The 24,040-nt window shown below is 38.4% G+C and overlaps 2 protein-coding genes across 5 annotated transcripts in view; both read left to right on the forward strand.

The window, feature by feature from the left end:
* The first annotated feature begins 880 nt into the window (after nt 1-880).
* LOC137950858 (uncharacterized) lies at nt 881-9,004 on the forward strand. Its single transcript, XM_068797511.1, has 7 exons — nt 881-1,163; nt 1,889-1,931; nt 2,008-2,100; nt 8,185-8,247; nt 8,332-8,427; nt 8,592-8,669; nt 8,744-9,004. Exons 1-7 carry the CDS (start codon nt 1,039-1,041, stop codon nt 8,828-8,830), a joined length of 585 nt encoding a protein of 194 aa, XP_068653612.1. The 5' UTR covers nt 881-1,038; the 3' UTR covers nt 8,831-9,004.
* Nucleotides 9,005-10,454: 1,450 nt separating this feature from the next.
* Nucleotides 10,455-24,040, forward strand: part of LOC137949563 (structural maintenance of chromosomes protein 3-like) — a 43,761-nt gene continuing 30,175 nt past the window's right edge. For 3 of the 4 annotated variants that reach the window (XM_068795639.1, XM_068795641.1, XM_068795640.1), the window contains exons 1-17: nt 10,455-10,849; nt 11,165-11,208; nt 11,302-11,377; nt 11,618-11,656; nt 11,816-11,883; nt 11,978-12,049; nt 16,598-16,677; nt 16,772-16,850; nt 16,934-17,051; nt 17,136-17,311; nt 17,452-17,697; nt 17,814-17,935; nt 18,031-18,175; nt 22,406-22,578; nt 22,693-22,792; nt 22,927-23,063; nt 23,170-23,371. In XM_068795639.1, the coding sequence (XP_068651740.1) occupies nt 11,194-11,208; nt 11,302-11,377; nt 11,618-11,656; nt 11,816-11,883; nt 11,978-12,049; nt 16,598-16,677; nt 16,772-16,850; nt 16,934-17,051; nt 17,136-17,311; nt 17,452-17,697; nt 17,814-17,935; nt 18,031-18,175; nt 22,406-22,578; nt 22,693-22,792; nt 22,927-23,063; nt 23,170-23,371 (1,848 nt within the window). In that variant the 5' untranslated portion in view covers nt 10,455-10,849; nt 11,165-11,193. Of the gene's footprint in view, nt 10,850-10,960; nt 11,085-11,164; nt 11,209-11,301; nt 11,378-11,617; nt 11,657-11,815; nt 11,884-11,977; nt 12,050-16,597; nt 16,678-16,771; nt 16,851-16,933; nt 17,052-17,135; nt 17,312-17,451; nt 17,698-17,813; nt 17,936-18,030; nt 18,176-22,405; nt 22,579-22,692; nt 22,793-22,926; nt 23,064-23,169; nt 23,372-24,040 lie in introns of those variants that run through there. The other variant, XM_068795638.1, reaches the window with a different exon arrangement.

The raw sequence follows: 24,040 nt of genomic DNA on the forward strand, positions 1-24,040 counted from the left end.
GAGAATAGGATTTGCAAGTTTTTTTTTTTAATATAAAATCGCACGTGCGAGTTCGCATGCTGTGCGGGACGGAGCATTGAGGGGGGAAAATAATTTCCCTCCTCAACTTAGGTATCGGGGGCGTTCTGTGCCGTTTCGGCGAGAGCGATGGCCGACTGATTTGACGGCGGCAGTAGGCGGTAGTAGGGGGTGACGCCGACGGGAGAGGGTTTAGAGCAGCTGCTCTAGTTGGGGTACGACGAGGCGAGGGCGACGCTACGGGAGTCGACGACGATAGCAATGAGAGGCAGAGAAGGCGATGCGCGGGGGGAAGGATTAGGTGCGGCGGCGGCGAAAGGGGCACTGACGGCGAGAGGGAGAAGGGAGAAAATTTTTTTGGAGGAAGAAGAGAGAAGGGAAGGAGGAGACCAAGAGAGTGAGAGCGCAGGTGTGAGATCGAAAAAAAAAACATCGGGAGATGGCAAACTGTCAAAAATTTCCCAAATCCCCCCGAATCCGCTGCTCGTTAAATTAACGAGCCGGCTTGCGAGCAGTCAAACCGAATCTAGCTTTGGTCGATCTCACCTCGTTAATTTAAACGAGCCGATTTCGAATATCAAGCTTGGCTGGAAATCGAGATATACCGAATCGAACTGAGCCGAACTCGAGCCGGCTCAATTCGAAGCCACTGACAAGGATATAAAACTCGAATTCGGCTCGGTTCGAAACCACTTACAAGGATATAAAACTGGGTTGGTATGAGTTGAGGATGGGTTGAGCTTACAAGTATGGGTCGGTTTTAAGTTTGGGTTTATGGCATTCTATAGATTATTAAATGAGTAACTGCACAATTTATGCGAGAACAAATATTGGCCATTTGGATCGGATGCCAAAAGGGGAAGGACGTCAATATCGAGCAACCGGAAAGGATGGATTCGGGTTTCGGATTTTCAATTCTAAACTGAAAAGCAGGATTTTCTGTAATTCGCATTTGGCGCTGTAAAATAAGTTGCGCTCTCGTCTACGTTCACTTTGTTTTCCACAAGTTTCAAGGGATCAATGGCGCTCTGCTCGTCGCTTTCTTCTCCTTACTTCGCAAAACCGTCCTGGAGTGGTGGTCGTTATCAGTCTTTTGCGCGCTGCAGGGCGAGCGCGGACGTCCCCGATTTTCTTTCCGCAGATTGGTAGATTGTTCTTTTTCCTTACCGTTTTACCCGTTCTTGATTGGTGTGCTCTTATGAGAATTGATTTAGCCAATTTACATGAATCATTCCGCTCTTGTTTGATTGATGGTTCTGGAAATTTACATGGTTTCCTGTCGTCACTGTTAAGATTCGATATTTATGCTCCCCTCAAATTCTTAAATTTGAAATTAAGACCAAATAATATTACTGGCGCTCTGGTTCTTCAAGACTTTTCTGAAAACCGAGTTTTTAGGTAATTAATTGGAGTCTATGTGAATCTGAAGTTCACTGTGGTATGATACTCCATGACACCAGTAATTGATACTCTGATTTGTGCTGCTTTTCATAGTGTAGTAAGGAATTGTTTTTATTGTCGTTGTTTTTATTTTTTTAATGCCTTTCTGACATGATATTCGAAGTGCATGATTGCCTGGTTAAGTCTGAAGCAAAAAAATGAAACTTATCCGCTCTGAACACGTCTGTTGCTTTCCCATTAGTTGTATTGTGAAACTTTTGGAGATTGAAGCTCAATCTTCCACTTAATTAATCAGCAACCTCCATTATTTCTGTAATTGTGCTTTATAGTGTTTTACCAGCTTTACGGAGTTTTGGGGCCACTCTGCATTGTAGGAGAAGATTGACATGATATCACCCCAAATTGTGTGTAGATAAACTGAATTGCGGTCATGTTTTGAAAGAGTTGAATCGGTGTTCATTCATTGCAGGCTGGAAACTCGCAGAAAAAGACCATTTGGCCCCAGATTGGATGTAAGTTCAAACAGAAAATGGCCATCTATTCTTATTAGTTTCCCTTTCTGTGTCTAATATGATCAAGTAATTTTAGTTTAGTGCAGAGGAAGCCGTTCAGTGGCAGCTTGATGCATTGAAGCACAATGATCAACCACGTCCAGATTATGGGGTGGAAGTCATGTATAGGGTAATTCTCTGAATCCTTTTATTTGAAGAAGTTGAACTATATTTTCGATTTTCTTTTAAATGTCAATGGCACCATTAAAGATTATTTTTTTTTTAAAAGGTGATCACTTATTAATCTGCGAGAAATAATAGAAGACGATGTGGATCCTTCAATCAATTGGGAAGGAGGACCCAGGTATAAGACAATGGGCAAGAGATGCCATCTTTGGCGAGAGAGTCAGCTGTGGAGTTGGCTTTCTTGAGAACATGCTGCCAGGGAAGCATCAAAAGGACTGCATAGATCGCGAATTCCTTAAAGATGAATCTGAGCCTCCAAGAAGGCTTGGATTTCCTTTTCATCCAGCTGATAACCGAGGTAGAATCCCCCTTGATGATGAGGGACCCAGAAAAGTTTTGGGTAAACAACTTCACCCCCTGCCCTAGACTTTTGGTTTCTGCTTACACTGAGTCTGAATGGCCTATTGGGCCTGCATAAGCTAGAAGAACCAATCCCTTATAATCTTTGAACGCTCCACCAACACCACCAGGTCCTTGATTGCCCATTGAGTTACCATCAAAGTTAAACTTGATGGAGCCTATGGGGGAGGGGACCAAGAAACTAGCACTGATGGATGGGGCACTGAATGAAGGCACGACCCTCCAATGCGTGCTGATTAACAAGAGGGGGATAAGGGGGAGAGCTTTATAAGATTTTGTCCAAGTTAAAGTTGCTTGCAGAATTTTTTCAATCAGGATTCCTTTGGAAGATGCACTATGGAAGTTACTGCTATTTCTTTTCTTCCCATAAATGTCATGGAACAGCATCCATAGCAGATTTCTAGAGATCAAGGCCCACTTTTGATAAATTTTGAGAAAGGTTCTGCTGTATAAAATCCGGAAAGGAGGGTTGGGAAACACATATGTAAGCCAAATTGTCAGAAAATAGCTCCTCAGACTTCAAAGCTGAGGGGCAAGTGCCATAAAAGACGATCAACCTTCTCTTGCCTTGCCACATAACTTACACAGAGAGTTGACTGGGCAACTTCTTTTCTGCAGTTCAGCACATGTGAGGATCTTTTTGTGGGTGCAGTCCATGCAAGATGTACGGCTTTCTGGGGGGCCAATGAGTTTCCAAGATAAATTAACCTTCTATGCATCAGTGTAACTCGTTGGTCCAAGCCACATTTTGTAAAAGGATGAACTAGAAAAGTTCCCTTTTGGCTCAAGAGACCAAAGAATCTTACCTGCCTTGGCATCTAAAATAAAAACTTCTCAACATACCTAGCAACTGGGAAATGTCTTCGGCCTCTTTTTCATTTAGTATTCTTCTAAACCCAAAGTTCCAGGAAACTGAGGGGACCCATTCCCTCTCTTACCTCTTGAAATGCCACCTCCTTGTTTGCGACAGTACTGTATAGCTTTGGAAACTTGCGTTTAATGTGTCATCCAGCCATATATTTGACCGAAAGAGCACAGAGCTCCCTGCTCCAATATGATACCTGATATGCTGGATGAAATTTGATGTATAGTTGCAGACTTTCCTCCATATGTCGGATGCCCTATATGAATGAAAACCAGACAGGTGTCAGATGTTGGGTGGAAGCCATATTCTGCATTGAGTGCTTGCCACAAGGATTTTTTAGATGGGGCAAATCGCCATAGTCATTTGGTAAGATAAGCTTCATTCATAAGTTTCAGTGTCTTAATTCCAAACCCCCATTTTTTTTTGCTTGTATATGTCCTCCCCTTTCACTAAAGGATATTTGAATATATTTTATGCTCAGCACCATAAAAATCTCTTTGAATGGCTTCAACTTTTCTTATTATACTCACAGCACATGGTATGAGAGATAGGAGCATTTAATGCATCAATTTCTTCCCCTTGAGGGCCCCGATTCTGGCAAGTATTTCTGTTCCAGCGACAACTCCACCTTGTAGGGCGCTTTGGGAGATGTCAGGCCCTATCTTTCTGACCCTCTCAGTGGAGGTTCTTTTAGGATTGATACCTGGTAACACTCATCCCTCATGGAGATGGGTTCCAGATCGAACCAGAAAATGGGACTGACATTCTCAACTTCATAAGAACTCGGTCAAGTTTCCTTCCCTCCAAAGCTTCTTGGTCGATTTCAATAACCTCTTCTGTAGCCTTGGTGATCTTCCAAGATGTATTCTCTGCCCAGAGATGGAGGCATGTTTTTATAGTAATCCATTCCATCTCTATTTCTGCCTTTTTTTTTGGGGTCCATTCTTGATGTTTTCTAGTATCTCCCCAAGTGCTATCTCACCCAAAAGGAGAATGTGCTTGCACTCTTTTGTAGAGGGAAGAGATGTGAACCACTATTTTGGTCCCAAGTAATGAACTTGGGATGGGTTTAAAGTACACCACTGACAATCAATTTCCTTTAATTTCTCTTCATTAATATACTTTATTTTAGTTTTAATCATCAGAAATTTCCCTAGCCACACCAGTTTCTCTTTCGGCACATCTGGTTTAATGTGATTGCTGCCTTATTTGCCATTTCAGCTTTATTACTTTGCATCAATGTTTAGTTGTTTGAAAGAGTATCCTACTGTCGAGTAACTTTGAAGTTGGTGATAGTCTACGCATGGGCGCAACATGCTGGAAAACTCCAGGCTGTGGTTGAGGTGGGATGTCAAGTGGTAGGGTGGTCGGCAGTGTAATAGTGACGATTAGTGATAAAGGCTAAGTGTTCAACATTCTGACTTTGATCTCAGTGAGACAAGATCAGACCCACTTCCACCCATATCCGTTAGCTATTGTTGGCAGGATAGAAAAATAGCCGACTACTTCTCCAGCCTTGCTTTCAGTAATTCTGCACGCAATTATGCCACTATCTTCTCCAGAAGGAACCAAGACTTCTTCCCTGATCAAAAAAAAAAAAAAAAAGATTTTTTTTGTCAAGTTCCTTCCATCTCTTCTTTGCAATATAAAAAAAAATCATGGAGCAACTCTAGCGGCACCATGACGAAAGCCCTTTGATGCTTCAATTTCATTGCCATTTTTACTGTTAATTCATTAGCAAATGGAAAAACATCGATGAAAAATCTTCAATTCCATCTCTGAGGAAGAATTCTGATTTCCGTGTTGCCATAATCCGCAGTGAGATTGGTGCATAGCCATTGTTGCAGCCATACGAGACAGTTTGATCACCTTCTGATGCTCACTCATTTCCTCTCTGATTCTTTCTCCACCTCCACCATCAATCTCTGTCACTAGATGACACCATTACAGATTTCATTCTAAGAATTTCTTTAACGAAGGTTTTTCTCTAGAGTTTACAAAGTATTGTGGTATCCTCTTTCAATTTAAATGGAGAGAAGATGAATTCAATTTATTCACCTTTTCTCTAGTGGTTTTACTTGCTCTTACAGGTTGGATGAATTCAGCACACCAGATATCAAATTTGAGAGATCCCTAGGTTTAATAGGATGTCCAATTGTTTACCTTTTATGCTTCTTGGAGCTCTTGTCATAAAAGTTGAATTTGCTGACCTGATTTTAGAATCCCAAAAAAGATTTGAAGTTGAAATTTTGATAAATGAAGAATACATTCCTATTCTCACTTTGCTTCTTTTCCAATTTTATTCTATTTCTAAAAAGCATGGCTCTTTTTCCAATCGTCATCACATTGTTATTGTTGTCTATTCTACCGTCTCAGATGCAAACACGATTGCTAACTTGACCTTTATTGAGTTTTTGGGTTGAGTTCGGTTCCATCCCAAAATGACTAGCCACTTAGGAGGCTTAATGTTCAACATTATAACCCAATATTTTTTATTTTATTTTCAATGTAGGACTTTTTCTCACTCAACACTCCCCTTCACGTCTAGGCTTATGCATAATGGGCTTGAGACATGGGCACAAACCCTTTAATGGGGCACACGAACTCTTTCATGGACCTCACAAAACACATATTCTTACTTATGGAGCCCACAATACACAGATAACCTGGTGAACATAAACTGAACCTTAACCTACACACACAACCTGTTTTGTACCATGTTGAGTTTTGGGTTGAGCCTGATTCCATCCCAAAATGACTGACAACTTGGTAGGCCTATTGCTCAACCTTATAACCCATTAATTTTTCTTCTCATTTTTCAATGTGAGACTTTTCTCTGTTCAACAGACTTCTTCATGTCTTTTTCTACTGATAGTTTTAAGAATGAAACCAGCAAAAAATGTTGAAAAATGGACACGAGCAGGCAAAAGCTGGGACTAAATGTGCTTTAAAATTGTGGTTACATTTCGCTTATGTTCCTGCAACTGACTTCAGCATCTTATTTCATGTTGTAAAGAAAATAAGACAAGTGAAGAGAGGAGAGTATGAAGAATAGGAGGAGAAAGGAAGGGAAGGGAAGCCAAACAATCCCATTTCAAATAGAAAAAAAGATAGATTAGGGCTATCAATTTTTGTTCTTCTCAATATTATTAATTTCAGTGAATTACACAATAAAATTACAAGTGTACCCACCTGTAGCATAAGATATCAACCAACTACCAAGTTAACTTACTAAATTTTTTATCTATTTAACTTTCAACACTTCCCATCGTGATAGAGCAATGACATCCAACATACCCAACTTGATATAGAACAAAGAAAAAAGTTTACAAGGTAAAGCTTTAACTAACAAAATTTATCTCAGTTGATTCTTTGAATGAAGATAAGGAGTATCATCTTCCTACTTTCAGAGATCTGTTGTAAAATGCCCATCTACTTTGATATGCTTTGTTTGTTCTACAAAATATTCGGGTATTGGCAACGAAGTAGCTACCTTATTGTTGCATGTCGTTTCCTTTGGAGAAGGTACCTCTATGCTGACCTTATTGCTGTAGACCATTTCCCAACCAAGGGATTTAGATATTACTAAAGAAGCTTAGGGTGCATAAAAAGGAACAACAATGTGTTTTTTTAGTTTAAAATTATTTTTTTGAGTGGTTTCTTTTCTTTAAAAAAGTTATCCAATGTGTTCATTTTTTGAGTTTTGGATCTCAATTATGTCTAACTGTGCATCCAGAACAAAATCTGATCATCGCAGCTGGATTTTTCTTTTGATTTAAGGATCTCCTGTCCTTTTAATTCATACTATTTTTATTTTTTTCCTTACGCCAAGCATCTGCTTGCCCAGAATTTTATTTATTTGTATTTCAAACTACATTCTTGTTTCTTTTTCATCGTGATTTTATGCCTTACTCTTTCACTTTTCTAAACTTCTCATCAGCCTAGGTTTGCAGTAGTAAAAAGTAGGGAAATAGCTGAAAAGAAACAAGATTGTAGTCCATTATAAGGGACGAAGAAAACCATGGGCAGAGGGATGAAAATAGAATGGATTTAGAGGGTGAGTGAATTCATAGATCCTCTTATCAAAAAGTAAGAAAACCAGCTACAGCAATCTAGTTTTTTTATTAGTACAAACTTGCAGAAGTTTGTGAAATGGAAAAAAAAAATTCTGGAAAAGTCAGCATACAGGAGTGTTACTTGAATACAAGACAAAACTCTAAAAAACTATAATATTTATTTATATATATTTAGAATATGTATTTGAATATATATTACACCTGTGCATTAACCACAGCACTTTGGTGATACTTGAATTCAAGACCGTGCACTAGAAATCCCCTCATGTAGCTACTAAGCCAGCGGCCCGATCCACTAAAAAACATGCAACTCATTTCAAGTACCTGTCTAATTAGCTCCTTGGTCACCACCAATCCATTTGGCACATGCCAGCATGTTGCTTGAATGCCTTTCATATTTATTGCAACATAAAGAGCCGCACTTTGGTAGACAGCACAATGGAGTCCTCATGTGCTATTTGCTATTGCAACTAGCATCTGAATAAGGAAAATTCATATGAGTTGCAAGAAAGGTTTTATGTCGATTAGCAATCTACCTTACATGATTCTCTTGCTTTATGTGGTTTTGGGATTAGCAGCTAAACACTAGCTTTGGTTGTTCGTGTTGAACAGGATTTATCTGTCTCTCCATATCTCACTACATTGATATAAAAGAATTAATGTTTTGCAATGTTAATAAGATGTGAAATCAAAATTGGCGTGACATGCTACTCTTTTCATTTTGCAGTTTGCTGGTTTTGACCCATTTGAGAGGTCAACATATTTTGGTCCATTCTTTGACTTGGGACAGGTGAATCTCAGCACAACTTTCTTTTTCTTTTCTGGTGTTCAAGAAAAGGAAAATATAGTAATTTGTGATGTGGAATTTGTGTAGTTTGAGCGATTCAGACGAATTTTTCATCACTCCACGTACAGGGTTCTGCTTTGTCACAGGGAAAGGAGGATCTTAAGCAGTTTATGGGTGAAAGAGGTGATGACACTTTTCCCCAACGGTCTTATTTGCTTGTTTCAAAATATTTAACTTTCTTGACTATTATACCTAGATTCATCATTTCAAAACCATTCATTTTATTCAAGCTACTTCTTGTATGGTATTCTTTAATGGTTATTCAATTCTTATGCATCTTGGAGCAGAATCGATTCAAGCAGAGAGTTTGGATAAGCGGGGCTCGGCCGGAGGAAGAAGAAATATTTGAATTTACAATGGTTCAGGTTTGCTAATTACAATATCTTCGCCCTGTCTTTCTCTCTCTTTCTCTCTCTCATTCTTACAAACTTGTGGACAGCGGATTGGTGGTTCTTGGGATGGTTACTGGCTTACTGAAAGCTTACTCCATGATGGTGATGGATTCTCCAGTGGCATTGCTTACTGAAATGGTTAATACTTCTGCTAATACCAAACAAGGCTCTGTAAATAACTGTATAAGTAAATAATGGTCTTGTAGTTCTTGAGTTTACCTTCTATTGTATATAAAATTGCTAATGTTGCTGCCATTTGTATGTAAGAAAAAAGCATGTAACTGAAACTTCTGTGTCGTATGATAAATTTTTCTCAGCAGATTAAGTTGCCGCATTTGTTCACTTCACTAGGGATTGCAGTAGATTGGGCAAGTTCTTAAAATCCTGCCTTTCTCCATGATAGGATTGATTTTTCAACCTTGTTCATGACTCTAATCGTGACCCACTAATTGGTTTGTGTTTGCTTATAAAAGTTTGAAATGGCTTCAGCCTACTTGGAACCATTCTAATTACATGATCATGCTTGGAAATACACAATTTGAGTGATGTTTAGAAACATAACATCTAATAAGGATTCCAAACGAAGTACTGTAATTGTTAATATATGATAAAAAAACAGCAAGCGAGAGAAGACCAAATAGAGCTTAGGAGAAAGAAAAAATACCTAATGAGAAGTTAACACATTCCTCGAATAACAAAGTTTAATTGTAAAATACAAGCCTGAGAAGAAATATGTATTTTCAACTTACCAAAAAAAAAAAAAAGAGATTTGGGTAAAGGCTTTCGAACAAAGGAATCTGTCGTGAGACTTGGGCCTGGTTCAATGATCTTACACGGATATGAAACTGATTTTTAAGATAATCTAAAAATCACATTTTATCCATATTCTTAAGTAATACTTACTCGGATTGTCGGAAATCACAGGTTTTATTACTCAGTTTTGGGATCCAATTAGCAAGTTGTACTCACGGGGAGGTGACGTAGAGGCAACTAGGGGTGGCATTGAGTCGAGCCAAACTCGAACCTGCATATGTTCGAGCTTGGCCTAATCTAAATACTTCAAACTCGAGCTCAACCTTTAGTCTAAATTAGAATTGAGTTCAAACTCAAAACTTTTAACCAATTTGAGCCCGAGTTCAAGCTCCAACCTACATTTAAAATTTCAAAAATAAAAAAATACAAAAATAAGTTAAGAGAATATTGTGATGAAATGAAGTATACTAATATATAATAATCACTTTAATAACCCTAAAAGAAATAACAAATACCTCCAAACAACAACATTAAAGTTGAGGAACCCAAAAGGGTAAACTATCGATCGTTTTTAAGGTTTGAGGTAAATAAGACGAACTATCAACCAACTAAGGGAATTGATAAAAGTAATTAAAGTAAAAGATATTTTCACAAAAAAATCTCACGAATTAATAAGCCGAGCTTGAAAATCTTGAGCTTAAAAATATAATTGAATTGAATGGTTTGCAAGCCTATTTGGCTTAGTGCCACCCTAGTCACAAGACTTGGGGCCTGTTTCAATGATTTTACGAAGGGTTTTTACTATTGAGCTCAGTATGTGAAACTGTTTTTTAAGATAATCTAAAAATCATATTTTATCCATTTGCTTAAGTAGTGCTTACACGGATTGTCGGAAATCACAGGTTTTTCGACTCGGTTTTTGGATCCAATTAGCAAGTCGTACTCACGGACAGGTGAGGTAGAGGCAATTGCCATTCTTTCAAAGCCAAGGGCAGCTTGGGTCGATAAGGAGATGCTGATACAAGAAATCTTTATTCAGCGACCAAGAACGAGCAGGTTACAGTAAACAACAAAATCGACTGTGTTACTCAAGAGAGAAAGGAAACACAAAATCAACTGGCTGTTGAAGCTCTACTGAAAAAGTCATTTGCAGCGACGAGCAACGCATCTTTCCCGCCAATAAGAGGTCGATATGGCAGTTAATTTTCTCTTAACTTGGGTAGCACTCGTGTCAAATGAAACTTGATAAAGTGGTTGTCCGCCCAACCCCACCTCTGCTCTCGTCGTCTTCCTTCCGGTGTACACCACTCAAGTTGGTAGGTTTCTTCTCCGTCCAGTCCATCCGAAGGAGACAAAGCTCGACTAGCAAAATTCTCTGTACTTCCCCTGCAATAGATCCGGTGAATCTCTCTCTCTCTCTCTCTCTCTCCCCCATCTGTCCATTCTTTTTCTCCTTTTCCCGCGCTTTTAGTTTTCATTTTTGTGAGAACTGACTACTTTCTTTTTGCGACTAATTGACTACTTAGTTTTTGTTTTTTATGCGACGAACATACTACTTGGGTTCGAGCATTCCTTCTTTGCTGAACTCTGGCTGAAAATTTCTGTTGAGGCTCCTGGCGGCGACTCAATATTAGGGTTTTTACTTCCCAGCTATTTCCATGTGGTTGAGCATTATTCTCTGTAATTTACAACTATCTCATTTTTTCTCTCGGCAGGAGAATGATGTGAAAGGCTTGCTGGCAAGATGTATATAAAGCAGGTGAATGTGCCGTTCGTTTATTTATTATTTTTTGTCCAACAGAATTTTGTTAAATATGGTTTAACTCTCCCTTCCATGGTTCTACCCAAACAGGTGATTATTGAAGGCTTTAAGAGCTATAAAGAACAGATTGCGACAGAGCCATTCAGTCCAAAGGTTAATTGTGTTGGTATGATAAATTTCTTTCATTGCTTATTCTTTATTGCGATTTATTTACTATATTTTCTGTATTTTTGGTTTTATAATTGGATGGTGTAAGTTGTTTGTTGGTCGTGAGAGTTTTTTTTATTAGGTTTGCACCACTAATTTTCAAAACGTCCTAATAATTGGAGTTCTTGAGGTACTTTTCTGTGGGCTCTCTTTATTATGTCGCGTACTCTGACAAATTAAATGTTGCTATCTTTGTCAGTTGGTGCAAATGGTTCTGGGAAGACGAATTTCTTTCATGGTATGTAATTATGTAACTGATTGTGGGATCCTGTCTCCATAAATCGTTGTTTAACATTTTGTTTATAATTTTAAGCGATAGTGTGCTTACTGCTGTTATATATATATTCAATGAAACTCACTCTTTTGTGCTGTTTTGGAAACAAAAATCTCCTTTCAGCAATCCGTTTTGTTCTTAGTGACCTGTTTCAGAACCTCCGAAGTGAAGACAGACATGCACTTTTGCATGTAAGATCCATTTTCTTTTTATTGAATGTTAGTTCTCATGTTACTTTTCTACATTTTTGTATAAATACTGGTTTTTGTGATACAATTAATACAGGAAGGTGCAGGGCATCAAGTGTTATCAGCCTTTGTGGAAATAGTGTTTGATAACTCTGATAACCGTATTCCAGTAAGTTTGTATTCTATTCATTTGTTTCTTTTGAATTACTTAAGGCTAAGGTAACAGTTTACTGTGACATACGTTTCTTGAGAAGATATATTGTAGATTGCCATAATTATCCTATTGAGCGAATGCTTTTCAAAAGAAATTTCTATTAAGTATATGATTATATCTCTTGGACTTTTACTGTCAAAGGAAAAATTTAAACACATTTAGATGGTAAGTAGAAAAGGTTTCCCACTGTGGGATTAACTTTGGAGGAAATTGAAACTGAACGTGTTTGCTCCATGTTGGGTATCTGATGGTAGTTGGAAGCTATTCAATTTCAGAATCTTTTTTTTGACATGGGTTGAGGGACTGTTCTCATGGCCTTGTGGTGTGCATCTGCTTCCTGTTTAATCTGGCTACTACTACCCCTATTTTTTGTATGGCAATATGAAGAGAGGGTTCCACCTTTCAAAAGAAAAAAAAACAGAAAAAAAAGAAAAAAAAGTGTAGAGGAGATTCATTAAGAAGAATACTCCTGAGGGAGGAGGAGCAAAGAAATTGTTAAAAGTCAGGGGTATTTTAATAATTTCTCATGTGATTAGATTTGTAATATGTTAGACTAAAGGGTCCAGATCTGCGTATCTAAAGTGATGTGGTTATTGTGTAAATTCTGTGGGTTTAGAATACTCATGTAAGTCCTTAAGTGGGGGGCTTTTTAAGTCATTTTGTAAAAACACTTAATGAGTAATAAAACCAGATAGGGGGTCGACTTTTCTCCTCATCCAGCGGGCTGTACAACGACTCTTTCTGTCCTCTTCTACCTCTTTCCCTCTTTTTTCTTCATCTTCTCTTCTATTCTACTTTCTTACATGATATCAGAGTGATTTGATCCATAAATTCAAGCCTAAAGTCGAATTTCTCTCTTCCTAAAGCCTGCGAGTTCATCTAAGACAGGATTTTCTCTATTGTCTTCTGCTGATTGAAATCAAAAGTCAGTTTTTTATTCCTCTTTGTGCCTCAACTGAAGGCACCACATAGTATCTGCTATCTGAAGCAGTTAGGTGTGCTGTTGTGATCCTACAAGGATCATATGAAGTTTGGAAGTGCCATCTGGGGACTTACTGCCTGCACCACATAGTATGGGAGACAGGTTTGCCTGCACAGACTTCACAAGTCTTCTTAGTTGAGGTGATTTCACTCTCAATCTCAGAAATTGTTATTACAAGAAGTTATTGAATATCAAAATGAGTTTTTTCTAAACACTAATTCAATTTTTCAAAGTGTGGAGCCCATAGGTATCTGCACGTACCTATTTTTTGACTGCAAAAGGTGTTTATCAGAAAGGGCTTTTGAAGTGTTTTTGGCTTTGTATTATTGTTGTTAATGTGGTTGTAAGGAGGAATTGTTATGGCAGTTTTTGAGAGGTCATTACTCCCACCAGGCACTGATTCCGCAGAAAACAAATAGTATGTTCTGATTACTTCTATTAACTTAATGGGGCTCACTATCTGAATTGGTCTCAAGCAGTCAAGAAATTTCTGATTGAAAAAAAGATGGCTGAGTATATAAAGGAGGATCCTCCCGATCACATAACCGTAGATTTGGAAGTAGAAGATCATCAAATTCAAACATGGATAGTAAATTCTATGCGGCCTCATGTTAGTAATCAAGTTATTAGTTGTGGTCTTGTAAAGGTTATGTGGAAGATTCTTGAGTCTATTTTTTTTTATCAAGAGAGCAACTTGTCTTGGGTTTATGAGTTGTATGTAAAATTTTTCAATGTGAACAGGGGTGCCAAGGCAGTTTGTGTGGAGTCATTGTGATCATTCGTTGTTCATTTTGTATCAAGCATTTGGAAGTGTAGTTCTTGTGGTGTATGTTGATGATATTTTATCATCTAAAAGTGACACAAAGGGGATTGATGAAGTGAAGGATTATCTGAGTAGACACTTCCAAACCAAGAATTTTACTGTATTTGAAGGGGGTTCTAGGAAAAGGCCTATTGTATACTCCACATTATCATTTCAAAGTTGAGGAATATTCAGACGCAGATTATGCTGACTCTCAACTTGACAAGGAAGTCCACCAAATATTATTGTGTATTTGTTGGAGGGAATTTGTTAGTTGGTAGAATAAAAATTAAAATGCTGTAGCATGTTCTAGTGCTGAGGCAAAATACGAATCAATGACTCATGCTGTCAATGAACTTATGTGGATAAAATTAGTGTTGAAAGAGTTAAAACTTGCTTCAGAGGACCCTATGGTACTTAAGTGTGACAATCAAACAACCATCTTTATTGCAAGCAATCTAGTATTCCACGAGAGAATAAAGCATAATGAAGTTTTTTTTTGAAATGATATTGAATTTTATTAAGACAAAAGCTCAAACGAGCATATTACAAAGAGGGGAAGCCTTCCCAAACAATGAGAGATTGCTGGGAGGTTTCAAATTTTACCAATTTATTAGCCAAAGAATTGGCTGATCTAGGAATGAGATTCCAATTACAATGAATAGATGACACAATGTCAGCAATATAATCGGTGATAGGCCAGTGGCGCCAAGGGGGGGAGCTATCTTTAGAACACCAGCTGATGACAGTCTTTGAGTCTCCTTCAATAAGAAGCTTGCCATGGAGACGGTCCTTGAAGATTTGGAGACCGAATAGTCTTACTCACTTCAACAGTATTTTGTGTCAGCAATGGCCACCGGCCCAGCATAAGATAGAATAGGGTCTCCACTACTATCTCTAAAAATACCACCTGCTCCAATCGGCCCAGGATAGCCTAAAGCACTGCCATCAAAATTGAGTTTGATGCAGTCGCAAGGGGGAGGATCCCAGTTGGCCATAACCGGAGTCCTGGAGGGGCTCGCCATATGTGCTATTAAACTCCAATTTTCCCGAAGGGAAACACTCGATAGAGAGGCAAACTCCTTCCTGGTATGTAGCCAGCTCGAGATAAGGCCCACTACATGAGAAGCCATATTGTCCGGAGTGCTGGCCTTGGAGTTGATCTACACTTTGTTAGGGATAGACTGATAAGTGGTAAGGTAGTTACCCTACATTTTAGGACTACTAAGAAAATTAATAATGCATTCGTAAAACCTCTTGGAAAGCGAGATTTCAATAATTTTTTTACCAAGCTGAGATTACTTGATATATATGCTCCAGTTTGAGGGGGAGTGTTAAAAGTCAAGGGTATTTTATAATTTTCATGTGAATAGATCTATGATTTATTAGACAAAAGAATCCTGATTAGAGTATCTAAAGTGGTGTGGTTATTGTGTAAATTCTGTGGGTTTAGAAAGGTGTTTGCATACTTCTGTGTAAGTCATTAAGTTAGGGGCTTTTTAGTCATTTTGTAAAAACAGTTAAGTGAGTAATAAAAAAGATGGGGGGTCGACTTTTCTCCCCATCCAGCAGGCTGTATAACAGCCCTTTCTCTCTTCTATCTCTTTTCCTTTCTTTTTCCATTCACGCCTCTTCCTCTTAGCTCAAATTCATCCTTACACCTCTCTCTCCTTTCCTCTTCTTTCTCTCCCTTGATTTGTTTTCTCCTCTCTCCCTAGAGTTAGAGTTTCTCTCTTCTCTCATTCGCTTGAGATATTTTGTGTTTGTGTTGGTCCTAAAAATCAACAGTTCAACTATAGAATGATAGACTGTGCAGTACCCCTCACATCCATTCCTAAATAAGTTATTTCTCTCACGATGTAGAGTATATACATGCATAGATCAAAGAATACAATCACAACCTTGGGTTGGCTTTGATACCATCTTGAAGCTGGGTTGATTCTTCTTGAAATGACTAGCTGAAGTTTTGTAACCTCTTCTTAATGATGGAGCGCATTATCTTTTTAAGTTGAAAAGAACAAGGACCCACTCTTTTATATGAATAATTCTCACTCTTAAACAACTAGCACGAGAAGTGAAGCATGCATAAAACAAGATAATAGTAGACTTTTTACCCATCAACACTTTCTTTCACGTATAGACCAATATAGACAACTTGGCTCAAGATGTGAAAAACATACACACCGTAGGCCATAGGGAACAAACAATGAGCCATATAAAGCACACTTATGGGCTTGGCTGGACTTTGATACTATGTAAAAGTTAGGCTATATTCTCCCAAAACGATTAACAAAGTTATGGGACCTCTTCTTAACTATTAAGCCTAGCATTCTTTCAGGCTAATACCAATGTGGGACTATTGTTCCACTCTTTCAATGACTAGGCTGAGACATGGAAGTTGTGTATAGCTATAAAATGGTGAACTTTTTGACCTACCAACAAGTAGGATTGGAGTTAAGCTATGACAGCTGGGGCTTTGAACTAGGCATGCTTACTACTTCATGAGACCTGGCGCTTAATTAAAGTTTGTTCATTAAATGCCTTGGACTTGGAAATGAATACTTGGCCATTGCATGGCCAGGTTTTTCATATAACTCTTATGTTAATAAGGAATTGTATACCGATCTGGCATCTTTCAAAACTGTTTGTTGGAATGCGCAACTACACCATCATAAAAAATGTATAATGTTCTTTTTTTTTGGGTTTAAACCAATTACAGGTTGACAAGGATGAAGTACGCCTTCGGAGAACTATTGGTCTTAAGAAGGATGAGTACTTCTTGGATTCAAAACATATCACGTAACTACATTCTTTTGCTTTCAGTCACTTTTATAAGTAAAGGAACCTGTTTGTCTCTGTTGTCAATACATTGCATTTTTGTCTGATTTTTCAGGAAAACAGAAGTTATGAATTTGCTAGAGAGTGCTGGATTTTCTCGCTCAAATCCATATTATGTTGTCCAGCAAGGGAAGGTATACCGAGAACTAATCAGGCAGATTCTTCTCTTTTTTCCTTGTGTTAGTGTTAAGTCTTCTTATGCTGAGATGATTCACAGATAGCATCATTGACTCTAATGAAAGACTCTGAACGACTTGACCTGCTCAAGGAAATTGGTGGAACACGGGTTTATGAGGAGAGGCGTCGGGAGAGTTTGAAAATCATGCAAGAAACAGGCAAGTCCTTTTCTTGAATTAAACTACAGCTCCTTTAATCATGTTTTTTTTCTAATTTCTTTCATGTTTCTTGTCTTTGATCAGGTAATAAAAGGAAGCAGATAATTCAAGTTGTTCAGTATCTGGAGGAGAGATTACGTGAGCTTGATGAAGAAAAGGAAGAACTCAAAAAGTATCAGCAGCTTGACAGACAACGAAGATCCTTAGAGTATGCGTTTTTTGATAAGGAGCTACATGAAGCTAAACAAAAATTGACAGAGGTCAGTTTGAGGTTTCTTCTGGTTTTAAGTAGTTAAGAAGCCTTAAGTTCTTTTATTATCATGGTGTTGCTGTCCAAGTGCACAATTATTTTAATCACCTGATCTTTTGGTGGTGTTAATCTTGTTGAATGTTACTGTAGGTTGAAGAAGCTCGGGCCAGGGTGTCTGAAAAATCAACTAGAATGTACAATAGTGTGCTGGAGGCCGAAGAAAAGTATAAACAATGTGAAAAGGAACTGAAGATTTTGGCCAAAGACAAAAGTGGTTTGGACCGAGAGAAAGAAGCAATAGAGAAACGTAGAACTGAGGCAATGAAATTACATGCACAGGTTGAACTTGATGTAAGAGACCTGGAAGAGAGAATTTCAGCAGATATCCGAGCAAAGGTATGAGTAGGATCTCTATTCTGAGAAAAGCATGTTTGTCAAAACTTGAATGGAGAAAGGAATGAAGTAATATATGGATCCGATATGAGTCTAGAACATGCATTCTATGCTTTCAGGATGAAGCTAAGAGGCAACTTGAGAGCCTGCAGAAAGAAATAGGGGAATCAAGAGATGAATTAGATAAAATCAGACCTTTGCATGAAGCTCAAGTGATTGAGGAGGAGCAAATAACAAAAGGGTATGTCTAATGGAATTCTTTTCTTTAACAGATTGTGGTATTCTCATAAATGGTGATTGAATCTATTTGTCATGTTTTATTCTTGGATCTTATAGAATAATGGATCGGGAAAAGCAGCTAAGTATTCTATATCAGAAGCAAGGTCGGGCAATGCAATTTGCCACTAAGGCTGATCGGGATAAATGGCTTCAAAAGGAAATTGATGACCTTCAACGTGTCCTTTCATCAAACATGGTGCAGGTAAATCTATTCAACTGTGATATGAAGTTTAGAACCTTTCTGTGCTATATGTGCTGATAGATTGCTTTTACAAATCCTATTCATACAGTGCTTTATTATTTTTGTCTGTGGTTTTCTGACTGCCTGTGTGCAGTAGATTGTGTCATCTGGGAATTGCATTATTCTTACCTGTCAATCCATGGACCTCAGAAAATTGGGACAGAAAACAGAGAAATTGAAACTAGATTAATGCCTTGTGTCATGACTGTATACCTTATGTTCATTTTCTGTTATTGTTGCCTCTCTTTCATGGTATTCTGTGGTGACGAAATGTGTCCTGACCACCTTTTGCCAGAAAAAAACAAAGAACGGCATATCTTATAATCCTTTTACCAAAAAAATTGGGTATCTTATAATAATCCAAATTGATAGAGGATCTGGAGACAGCTTTCATTGATTGTCTTTGGAATTAGGATTTGCAAGGGAAAAATGAGTGTAGACCTAAGTCCATCTAAGTTAGGTATGCCCAATTTTTAATTAAGTCACCAAATTTAAATAGAATGACTTCAAACTTGATTTCTTCTTGTTTTAATTTTTCTATCCCATGTATTCACGATTGATGTTCATTTGAGTTTTTCTTATTTTTATCAAATTTTAATGATATAATGAGTATAATGCCATTGTTGCTAACATATTGAAGTAAATGGCATTTATGTAAATAGTGCGACTTTTTTAAAGAAGAAAAATATGGGTGAAATTAAGATTGGACTTGAGTTGAGCCTCCTTTCCCTCTATTTGCAAAAGAATTATTTACAATCAAAGCTTTATCTAATCATCTGATCAGTGAACCTCTAGATAGTAACAACAGAATTAGGGATAATTCTCAGATTATCCATTGGCTGGTCAACAGTATGGAAGATCATATTTATTCCTTGGCAATATATTAGGAAAAAAAAAAAAGAGATATGGACTAAAAGAATTTGCTGAAACCGCATGAAGTATTTCAAGTGGCAAGAGCATGACTTGACTAAGTGCTTTGCAACTCTTAAATTTATACTTCTTAGTCTTTTTATTTTTTTATTTTTATTTTTTATGAAATGATATTTTATTAAGAGAACAAAAAGGAAGAGCTAACTCCTAACAACAAGAGATTGCAAGGAGGCTCCTTGCTAGGCTAAAACATTAGCCACATAATTTGTTGATCTCGGAATGAGAGACCAAAAACAGTCAAAGAAATTGACAATATCCATAATTTCAAAAAAGGCATCCCAATGGTACCACGGAGGCACAGAGGAATTCTCACACCAACCAATCACCACCTTGGAGTCTCCCTCAATCAGGATGGGCCCGAAGCAATGATCGCGGAAAACACGAAGCCCATTAAGTAGGTTTTGAAACTCGGCCGTTGTGGAGTCCGCAATATCGAGAGGGCTGGAGAAGGAGACGATCTGGTTCCCAAGAGAGTCACGAATCATGCCGCCAAAACCCGCTAGGCCAGGGTTACCGAAAGAAGATCCGTCAAAATTCAACTTAAGGACACCAACAGGCGGCGGGGTCCATTCAAAAATAACTGGGGGAGATGATGTGGTTGCCAAGATCGTTACGAATCACGCTGAGAGGGCTGGAGAAGGAGACGATCTGGTTCCTAAGAGAGTCACGAATCACGCCGCCAAAACCCGCTAAGCCAGGGTTACCGAAAGAAGATCTGTCAAAATTCAACTTATGGACACCAGTAGGCGGTGGGGTCCACTCAGAAATAACTGGGGGCTTCGAAGAAATGTGGAATTGGGCAAGACATCTCCAATTATTTCTGATGGAAGATCCTGAGAAGGGGGTGAGGGCTTTTCGAGAGTGGAGCCATGTAGCAATATTGCCTGAGATGGTTTCAATGACTCTATCTTGAGTGCTGAACTTGGCATTGAATCTCCTTAGATTGTGCTCTAGCCAAAGGCCCTAGGGGATGAATGAGGAGAGGGCAGAGATCATCAATTTTTCAAGATCGGGGACTGGGGTCCCTGCAAGCATTCGACAGGCGGCGGGCAAGTCCTCTGGGAAGCAGAGATGGAGCTCAATGCAGCTAATAATTGATGTCCAAATCTCCCAAGAGAAAGGGCACGAGAGAAGCGGGTGGCTAACAGTTTCTCATTGGTATGGCAGAAAGGGCAAATGGGGTCAACCCCGAGCTAGCCACGAATTTTGAGATTATCAGCAACGAGGATTTTGTTGTGGCATGCACTCCACATGAAAATTTTTACTTTAGGGGGGGGGGGGGGGGGGGGGGGGGCGCGTTGAGATGCCTTGTAAACTCCACTGCATGCTTGGGACCACGAGTAATCTCTCTTCGAATAACAAGGTAAGTAGAGGAGACGGAGAAGGAGCCACTTTTATTTGGTCACCAGATTAATTTATCTTATTTGTTAGCTTGAATTCTGGCTGGCTGTAAAGTGTCTTAAAGGTGATTGGCTTCAAGACCTTTGTTACAAAGTGGAACCCACCATGGTTACATGAGTTTGTGGGACCCACCATGATAACGTGAGATGGCATGATGGGTCATCACACGAGCTAGCATGAGTTGGAAGATTTGAAGATCAAGTGAGACCCACCATAATAACCACGAGCTGGTATCTTTATCACATGAGTTGGAAGATCAAGTGGAACCCACCATGATAACCATGAGCTGGCATCCTTATCACATGATCACGTGCTTCATAGAAGAGTTTCAGTTCTAGTTATGTTGAGTTATTCAATTATGTTAGAACTTATCTTTAAGTGTTAAAGTTTGGGTGTAATTGGGACAAGGGTAGTTTAATTGTATTTGAACTCTGCCACTTTCCTCTACTATAAATAGAGGTTCATGTACTCGAATTATAATCAAGTCAAGTAGTTTTCCACTTCTCAACTCGTGAAGTATCTCTCTCTAGCCTAAACTCTTTTTTTCCATTTTTTTCTCTTCCCTCCTCTCTACCCCAGAGCTCTCTCTCTCCTTCTCTTTTTCTCCTTCTCTCACCTTGCTCGAGATTTCAGTCATGGGGTCCTAAATTCAACAACCTTCAAGTTTCAATAGACCACAACGAGGTTGAATGTTCCATCCCCCATTATTGGCGACTTCAGCAATGGTAATATTCCTTAATCTTGAAATTCTGAAGAGGCTAGGGAAAGAGTTCTGAAGAGGTGTATCTTCTTAGTCTTACACCTCAAAACACATATGATATGAAGAAAGATAGAGGAGCCGATTTTTTTTATGAGTGTGATGTAAGGATGCCCATTGGGTCGGCTAAATGGGGAAGCTGATCCTACTTGAACTTGAACCTGATCATGACCCTGACCTGAATGCCTGATATATTTTTTTTAAAAAGTTTAAAATAGTGTATTTATTTACAAATAAAAAGCTAGAATTTCCTTTATTTCTTCGGATATTCTTGATTATTCTCTATTTTCATGTTATAAAATAGATTTATGCATTCATAACAAATTTGTTATTTTTTTGTTTAGAATTTTTATAATCTTTGATTAATGGTGGAATGGGCCTTGGACTAAAGCCGGAAAAGGCCGAGGAAAGGGCGGGGGTGGGACTGAGGCAGGGATGGGGTTGAGAGGAAGAGGCAGGGAAACCGGACTGGTTGGATTTCCCAACCTGTTCAGGTTTCTTTTGGGTCTAGGTTTCCAATCCCGTTCTGTTTTTTTTTTTTTTTTTTTTTTTTTTTCTGGTTTTAGGTTTGATGTTGGATTTCCTACCTCGTTCGGCTTATTTTTTAGGTTTGGAGTTAGGGTTTTTAAAAATCAAACCTAAACCCAACCTGTGTCCACCCCTCATGTGTTGCATTTGAAGCCTGTCTACAACAAGTTACTCCAAGACACACTGCAGGCTGGAATGATTAATGTCTATTCTCTAGTTTGAGGGGGGAGTGTTACTTTACATATACTTTTATGTAAATATTCTCTTTTTTATTTAATGCTTGAGTTCACGTCTTACCCGGGGGGGGGGGCGGCACGCTCTTTTTTGTGTGATCAACATTCAAAAGATTTTTTGTTTTTCTTCTTGGATTTTCACACTTTCTACAATTCTCTTACTTCCACTCAACTTTCTGATCAATCTCGATTTGTTTCAGTAAATAGAGAGAAAACACATAATGAAATTTAATATATTAGCTGCCTTGCTTAATCCAACTTCGGCGAAGTATTCTTTTTGTTCATTGCCTGACACAGTGGTTGTGACCTTTTCCTTCTCTTATGTGCTTGTTTCTATTTCAGGAGAAGAAACTTCAAGATGAAATTCAACATGTAAAAGGTGACTGGAAAGAGCAAGAAGCACACATAGAGGGTCGTGTGACTGAGCTGCAAAAGTTAGATTCATTCATGTCTGACAGTCTTGAAGATTTCAGCACTTTGAAGATAGAGAGGGATCAACTGCAAGATACACGGAAGTATGGCTGCTTTTGATTATGCATTTTTTTTTCTCTGATCACAGCCATCATTTGCAGATGTAGCTAATGGTCCCTTTGTTTATCTTGTATAATGTATTTATTTATTTTATCAAGGTCTTTATGGAAGAGGGAAAGTGAGCTCTCTTCAGAGATTGATAGGCTTAGAGGAGAACTTGCTAAGGCACAGAAGAGTCTGGATCATGCAACTCCTGGTGTGAGTAGTCAATGGTTTTCTGGTTTTAGTAATTTACTGGGTACATATAGTTTGATGTATTACTGTCAAATTGTGACTGTTAAACAGTAGACTGGGTTCTCATCTTCAAACTAACTCTGTTTTAACCTAATCAGGAAATCAGAAGGGGTCTGAATTCTGTCAGGAAGATTTGCAAAGATTATGCTTATAAAGGAGTTTATGGTTCAATTTATGAGTTGATTGACTGTGATGAAAAGTTCTTCACTGCAGTTGAGGTTACTGCTGGAAATAGGTTTGATCCATACATGTGATTACTATGCAGTATACATTTTGATGTGGTATCCATGTAGTTGGGTGGAAATATTTGCCTGAGGCATTTCTTTTTTCTGTTTGTACAGTTTATTCCATGTAGTTGTTGAAACTGATGAAATATCAGCAGATATAATAAGGCACCTCACTTCTCGGAAAGGTGGAAGGATCACTTTCATACCATTGAATCGAGTAAAGGCTCCCTATGTTACATATCCACAGTCTTCTGATGTTGTGCCTCTTCTGAAGAAGTTGAAGTTCTCTTCCCATTTTGCCCCTGCTTTCCAACAGGTTAGATCTGTATGCTAGATTGTCCTTGGCTCCTTTTGTTTCATAGTTCATGTTCTGATTCCATGGGGGAGGTATTGCTGAGCATTTCTTTAGAACTATAAAGATCATATGTGTATATTGATCTTGAGTTCATTGTGCCCATATTATAAAAATGTTGTAATGACTGATAGAGTGTTATGTTATGGTTATCAATTTACTGTTAAGAATATGGCGAGATAAGTGTTTTTTTTTTTTTTTGAGGGAATTGTTTCATTCCTGATAGTAGACGGTCCATTTGCCCAATATCTGAACATCTGGTGCACTTGGTAACAAATTTTCTGGACTTGCTATCTGATAAGCATGCTCACATGGTCCCAGATGTGGTTCTGCTTATCCATCGGACCTGGGGGCTTGACAGGCTGCTTCATGTTTGGCACTGGTATCTGATTACTTGTATAATTGTAACCTTTATTTGCTAATTCCATGTTAGCCTAGCTTGTTGGTGGAAAGAGTAGGTTTTTGCCTTCAGATCTGTGTTTGTTGCCGCAAAATTGGCATTTTGTTATGTTCTGGCAATTCAAATTCACTGAATGGGCCATGTGGTATCGAGGGGTGAAATTGGACCCACATGTTGAAATTTCTTGTTTATGTTAGTCAACCCCTTATGCCAGGATTAGGATATCTGATTGA

Source organism: Aristolochia californica, unplaced genomic scaffold (assembly GCF_029961685.1).
Source record: "Aristolochia californica isolate CCGP_79_NKW_82.1479 unplaced genomic scaffold, dmAriCali1.0.hap1 SCAF_14, whole genome shotgun sequence".
Classification (NCBI taxonomy): Eukaryota; Viridiplantae; Streptophyta; class Magnoliopsida; order Piperales; family Aristolochiaceae; genus Aristolochia; species Aristolochia californica.

Excerpts from the sequence above, each read along its gene's own strand:
- LOC137950858 (XM_068797511.1), top strand. The coding sequence starts at position 1,039 with ATGGCGCTCTGCTCGTCGCTTTCTTCTCCTTACTTCGCAAAACCGTCC. Across the intron at positions 1,932-2,007 it reads CATTTGGCCCCAGATTGGAT|TTTAGTGCAGAGGAAGCCGT; the intron begins GTAAGTTCAAAC and ends AAGTAATTTTAG. Across the intron at positions 8,248-8,331 it reads CATTCTTTGACTTGGGACAG|TTTGAGCGATTCAGACGAAT; the intron begins GTGAATCTCAGC and ends GAATTTGTGTAG.